Source organism: Dendronephthya gigantea, unplaced genomic scaffold (assembly GCF_004324835.1).
Source record: "Dendronephthya gigantea isolate DGI-Jeju-01 unplaced genomic scaffold, DenGig_1.0 000078F, whole genome shotgun sequence".
Lineage (NCBI taxonomy): Eukaryota > Metazoa > Cnidaria > Anthozoa > Malacalcyonacea > Nephtheidae > Dendronephthya > Dendronephthya gigantea.
Window position 1 is genome coordinate 287,818 of NW_021163088.1, and position 5,879 is coordinate 293,696.

At 44.9% G+C, this 5,879-nt stretch overlaps 2 protein-coding genes across 2 annotated transcripts; one reads left to right on the forward strand and one right to left on the reverse strand.

The window, feature by feature from the left end:
- Positions 1-910: 910 nt before the first annotated feature.
- Positions 911-3,230, forward strand: LOC114532142. The gene has a single exon (XM_028553718.1). The coding sequence runs from the start codon at positions 957-959 to the stop codon at positions 3,228-3,230; it is 2,274 nt and encodes a 757-aa protein (XP_028409519.1). The 5' UTR covers positions 911-956.
- Positions 3,231-4,723: 1,493 nt separating this feature from the next.
- LOC114532143 (putative ankyrin repeat protein RF_0381) lies at positions 4,724-5,533 on the reverse strand. Its single transcript, XM_028553719.1, has one exon. The coding sequence runs from the start codon at positions 5,531-5,533 to the stop codon at positions 4,724-4,726; it is 810 nt and encodes a 269-aa protein (XP_028409520.1).
- Positions 5,534-5,879: the final 346 nt, after the last annotated feature.

Consider the following 5,879-nt stretch of genomic DNA (forward strand, 5'->3'; position numbering starts at 1 on the left):
ATGGTATGAAACGGGGCTCCCGTGGAAACCAAATCACCCCCCGCTGCCTGCCAATGAAATGGGGAGTCGACGACGATTGGAGAATTTGGTAAAGCGACTAAAATCCAGTGGTCGGTACGACGATTACAACGACGTCATAAAGCAGCAGTTGGAGGACGGAGTGGTCGAGTTAGCTCCATCAGTAGCGAGTGACAGGGAATTCTACATCCCCCACAAAGCGGTCGTCAAGAACTCCGCAGAAACGACTAAGCTTCGGATCGTGTATGACGCGTCAGCGAGGGAATCCAAGACGTCGCCGTCTCTGAATGATTGCCTGAACCCAGGTCCCTGTTTGCAAAATCTTCTCTGGTCGATTCTTGTTCGATCTCGATTCCTTCCAATCCTGGTCACGGGTGATCTCCAAAAAGCGTTCCTACAGGTTAGGATTAAAGAATCCGAGCGTGATGCACTCAGGTTTCATTGGAAACCGCCGGGAAGTGATGACACAATTGTATACCGGTTCACGAGAGCGTTGTTTGGGCTAACGAGTTCTCCCTTCCTACTAAACGGTGTGTTGAGTGTTCATTTGAAGTCGTGGGAAACGAAGTGCCCTGCCCTAGTTGAAGAGATACGTAAGAACCTCTACGTTGATGATCTTATGACGGGGGGAGCAACGATTTCTACGGTAAAGGAAAAGAAGAAGAGAGCCAGTGAAATCTTCGAAGACGCCAAATTCAGATTGCACAAATGGCACTCGAATGTGAAAGAACTTGAGAGCCCATCAACGAATGACGACGAAGTCACGTTCGCAAAGCAAGAGCTCGGTGATGAGAACCGCAACCAAACTCTGGGCCTCCCATGGGACAAGACGAAGACCAGTAGGTGTTACGCTCAGTTGTGGGGAACATGGGACGACCAAAAGAAGTGCGTTATCCCAACTTGCGAGAGTATACGACCCACTCGGATTGGTATCGCCAATGACGTTGCAGGGAAAGAACCTTTTTCGAGAGATGTGCGAGGCTCGTCTTCCCTGGGACGGTGAACTGCCTGAGACAACGAAACAACGCTGGGAGGAGTGGTGCAAAGGACTGCCTCGAAGCTACGAAGTTCCGCGTTCCTTAGCTCCGCATCAAGAGCCAGTGTCAGCCATCACACTACATGCCTTTGGCGACGCGAGTAAGGTCGGAGTGTCGGCCGTGGTCTACGCGGTTGTGGAGCAGGAACATGGAACAACACAAGGCTTGGTGTGCGCCAAGTCACGAGTGGCGAAGCGTGATCTCTCCATCCCTCGTCTAGAGCTCGTCGCTGGACATATGGCAGTTAATTTGGTGTCGAACGTAGAAAGTGCAATAGATCAGCGAGCCGTATCGTCTGTCCATTGTTGGTTAGATTCCACAGTAGCGCTCTACTGGATTAACGGTCAAGGCGAATATCGCCAGTTCGTTGCAAACCGAGTGGCCAAGATTCAAGCACATACACGAGTGGAATGGCATCATGTACCGACGAAACAGAATCCCGCAGACGTGGGTAGTCGTGGTGGAAGTGTCGTTGGAAACGAACTGTGGAGTAATGGGCCCCAATGGTTAAAAGATCCTACCAAATGGCCGCCAAAACAAGTGCTCGAAGCTACGCGAGAGGTGAAAGATGAGATAAAACCGACGAAGAATCCACAAGCCTTGACGACGGTGAGACGACCAATAAGCCCCGATAGCCTTGAAGGACTGCTCATCAAGTTTTCCCTGCGGAAAGTGCTTAGAATTTGCGCCTGGATCAATCGGTTCGTGAAGAATTGTATGGTGACCCGTAAAAACCGGAAAATGGGACCGCTAGTGTCAGAAGAGATCGAAGATAGCGAGTTGTGGTGGATAAGAAGAGCGCAAAGTGAAGTCAAGGAGGGTCCAGAGTTCAAGGATATACGGCTACAATTGAACATACAGCTTAATGAAAGCGGAATTCTCGAATGTCGCGGTCGGATTGACGGAGATTACCCCATGTACCTACCCCGTAATTCCACCTTCACGAAAAAGGTAATCGAACGAGCGCATCTGGCAACACTCCATGGTGGGGTCGCTATGACCATGGCGAAAGTACGTGAACGGTTTTGGATACCAAAGTTGAGACGGTTGGTGAAACAAGTGCGAAAGGCTTGCCACGGGTGCGTAAGATTTCGAGCTCGAGCGTATGAGAAGCCACCACCTGGTAAGTTGCCAACAACAAGGACGCAAGGGTCAACACCGTTTCAAGTAGTTGGGGTGGATTTCGCGGGACCAATACGATACCGTACAAAAGCAAAGGCGGAGAGAAAGGCGTACCTTGTGCTATATGGGTGCAGTTTAACGCGAGCAGTACATCTCGAGATCCTGCGTTCAATGGAAGTAGCAGAATTCATACCGAGCTTGAAAAGATTGATCGCGAGACGTGGTCGGCCAAAGATCATATACTCTGACAACGCCAAAACCTTTAAGGCCGCTGACAAGTGGTTGAAGCAATCACGAAAGGATGAGAAATTTCATGCATTCCTGGCTGATAACGCAATCGAATGGAGGTTCAATCTCAGTCGTGCACCGTGGTGGGGAGGCCAATTCGAGCGTCTTATTGGCCTGTTCAAACAAGCGTTCTACAAAACGATCGGCAATGGAATACTGACATTGGAGGAGTTAGAAGAAGTGGTCTTGGACGTCGAGATTGCTCTCAACAATCGGCCGTTGACCTACCTCGAGGACGACATTCAATTACCAGTAATAACCCCATGCTCAATGCTGAGCATTAACCCCAATGTCCTACCAGAAGTCGACGCCCACCATCTGGGAGATAGTGAATTGCGCAAAAGAGCCAGGTTTTTACGAAGGTGTAAAGAAGCGATGTGGAATCGTTGGACGAAAGAATACGTCCGCAGTCTGCGCGAACGGCACAAACAACAAGTCAGTGGACAGAAATCCTACCCAAAGATCGGCGAAGTTGTCATGATTAAAGACGAAGACAAAAGACGTAACGTGTGGAAACTCGGAGTCGTGTGCGGCGTGATTGAGGGAAAGGATAACGTAGTACGGGGAGTTAGAGTACGGACTCCGAACGGCGACCTCGAGCGAGCAGTCCAGCATATCTACCCGTTGGAGTTGTCCTGCGACAGAAAGAAGTGGAGCCCTAACCCCGAAGCACCAATCTTTACCCCTCGCCCCACCCGAGACGCAGCAGTAGCAGCGAAGATGCGGTTGAAGCAAGACGCAGAAGTGGAAGAAGACTGCCAATGAACACATAATTTAGTTTAGTTAAATTTAGTTAAAATTGTATGTCTTTTGTTATAGGAAGTGAACAATGAACTTCAAAAAAGAAAAAAAAAACGAAGTCATTCCCTTCATGGACATATACCTCATTTGAGCTATATGGGGGAGTGTGTCGGGAATTGACAGATAATATTCATATAGATCTTTATTATTTTATTAGGTATCGCATGAAGTATAGTATAATGATTGATGAGATGAAGATATAGGTGGTCACGAGACAGAGACTGAGCAGTTGGACTGTGACGTTCAGGGAGTGAGTGAGAGAGATCTAATAGCCCGTGTGCTATCTAATGTTGTGACTAGAGAATTCGTGGGAAGTTGTAATAACCAGTTGGAATACTTAACGTGATTAACTACAAAATATATTATAAAACTTTGTGATTTTGTCGAAGATTACTTTAACGGAGGCAATTCTCGACAAATTAAAATACCTTCTTGTCGATTTTTTATTCAGAAAGTGTCGCGAAGTGCACGGCGACTTCCGAAGCTGTAAATGATGCTACCGACAATCAAAGTTGCTACCGACCTTCTACGAAATGCAAATCCACGCCGGCCGCGTTCAGCATTGCTTTATTGTCGCCTGATGCGACTGATTCTGTCGCCCTTGTGTCGAATTTTTGTCGCTATAAGTTTCCCTTTTAAGGACAAACTTGGACTGTCCCCTCGAGTGTTTAAAGATGATGTAAAGTACGATCTGAGCATATATTCTGCGCATAACAATGTTTGTTTACGTTGGTTATATAATCTTTACATGAGGTATCTGTCCGATCGTGTCGTTTTAATTTTCTTATTTTTTTTCTCGCTCGTCCGGCTGTGATCTGCGACGAATATACTTATTTTTTATTATATTTTGAAGAAAATATTTTTATATTTTGAAGAAAATATTATTATATTTTGAAGAAAATATAAAGCGAAGCTTTATAAAGCGGAGCTTGTAGATAAACCGGCCGTTATTTAAAACTTTTATATATTTGTAATTGTAGGACAAGCGAGAAGGTAGCGTCTTTAACGACGACAAATAGCCTCGCTATCTCGCGTTCTCATTCAACAAATAAATTCTTCGAGCATTTCTTTCAGCATAATATTGCTTTTTTCTACCAGCCTTATCTTCGTCACTCGCAATTCGAGCGTCTTCGCCTTGCGACATAGAATAAAATAATTGTGCTCCCGAACTGTCCGTTTGTAACATAACGCGCTAATATCGCATATCATTAACATTCCAAAAGTTGCTCCCCCACTGATGCAATGTGTTGCTGCGCGGAATATATGCGCGGAACGGACTTTACCTCATCTTTAAATAAATGAAGGCAATAAATCTGTAACAGTATTCACACATCACACGAGCCTGGTTAAACCGGGACGAATCCAAATGCGCGCTGTCGTCTTACCACGTCGTGGATCGTAAACCTCCTATTAACCTTGGTTACTACCTAAACTCACTGAAACAACATTTTATATATTTAAAAAATATTTACCTCTTCTAACTTGTTGCAATTCATTGTTTTCAACATCTGAATCTTCTCACGATGATTTACGGACCCTTTGAGCCGGATAGTTGTAAGTTCATCATGACCAGGGTGAATACTCCATTCAAGAAGACTCATTTGTCTTCCTTCAACAAGAAATGTTCCAGCTCTCCACACAGCGATGTTCTTTTCCAACAGAAGATTGACCAAAGCAACTGAATTTTTCTCAACAGCCATAATCAGGATGTCAATGCCAAGAGTATGAACACTGCGTTTACTTTTAAGAGTTACGTCAGCACCATGTTTAATAACAAGACATTTTACTAATTCTAGCCTACCTTGGGTAACAGCAGTGTGCAGTACTTTCCATCCGTCAGTATCTTTTGCATGTACATCAGCTCCATTTTCAACAAGATATTTCACTATTTCTAGCGTACCTCCAGCAACAGCACTGTGCAGCACTGTCGATCCGTTAGTATCTTTTCCGTTTACATCGGCTCCATTTTCAAGAAGATATTTTACTATTTCTAGTACGTCTATCGCAACTTTAGCAACAGCAGCGTGCATCACACACCAGCCGTCATTTTTCTTGCCATTTACATCAGCGCCTTTTTCGACAAGATATTCCACTATTTCTACCGTACCATTTTTAACAGCGGAGTGCAAGACTGTCCACCTGTTAGTCTTTTTTCCATTTACATCAGCGCCTTGTTCAACGAAATATTCTACTATTTCTAGTGTACCTTTTTTAACTGCGGAGTGCAAGACTGTGCACGCGTCAATTCTCTTGCCATTTACTATCATGTTTCAACGTCTGTAAAGGCCCGGTTACACAGTGCAACGTGCAATACAATCCTACTTTTGAGAGATGTAAATTTGGTAACGACGAAACTTCCGTGTAAATTTCTTAGATCCGTGTAGGTTTCTTAGACTTACATTTTGAGGATTGATCAGTAATTTACATCTCTCAAAAGTATAAATGCATTGCAAGTTGCATAAAAAATGCCACCGCGTAGCCACAGGAAAAATAACGAAGGCCAACTTAATGAAGAAAAAAGATCTTCGTTATTTTCCGAACTTGCCGCAGCCAATCAGAATTTTGCCGACGAATTCTCCGATGATGACGTTTGTCAAGTAAATTGCATCCCGC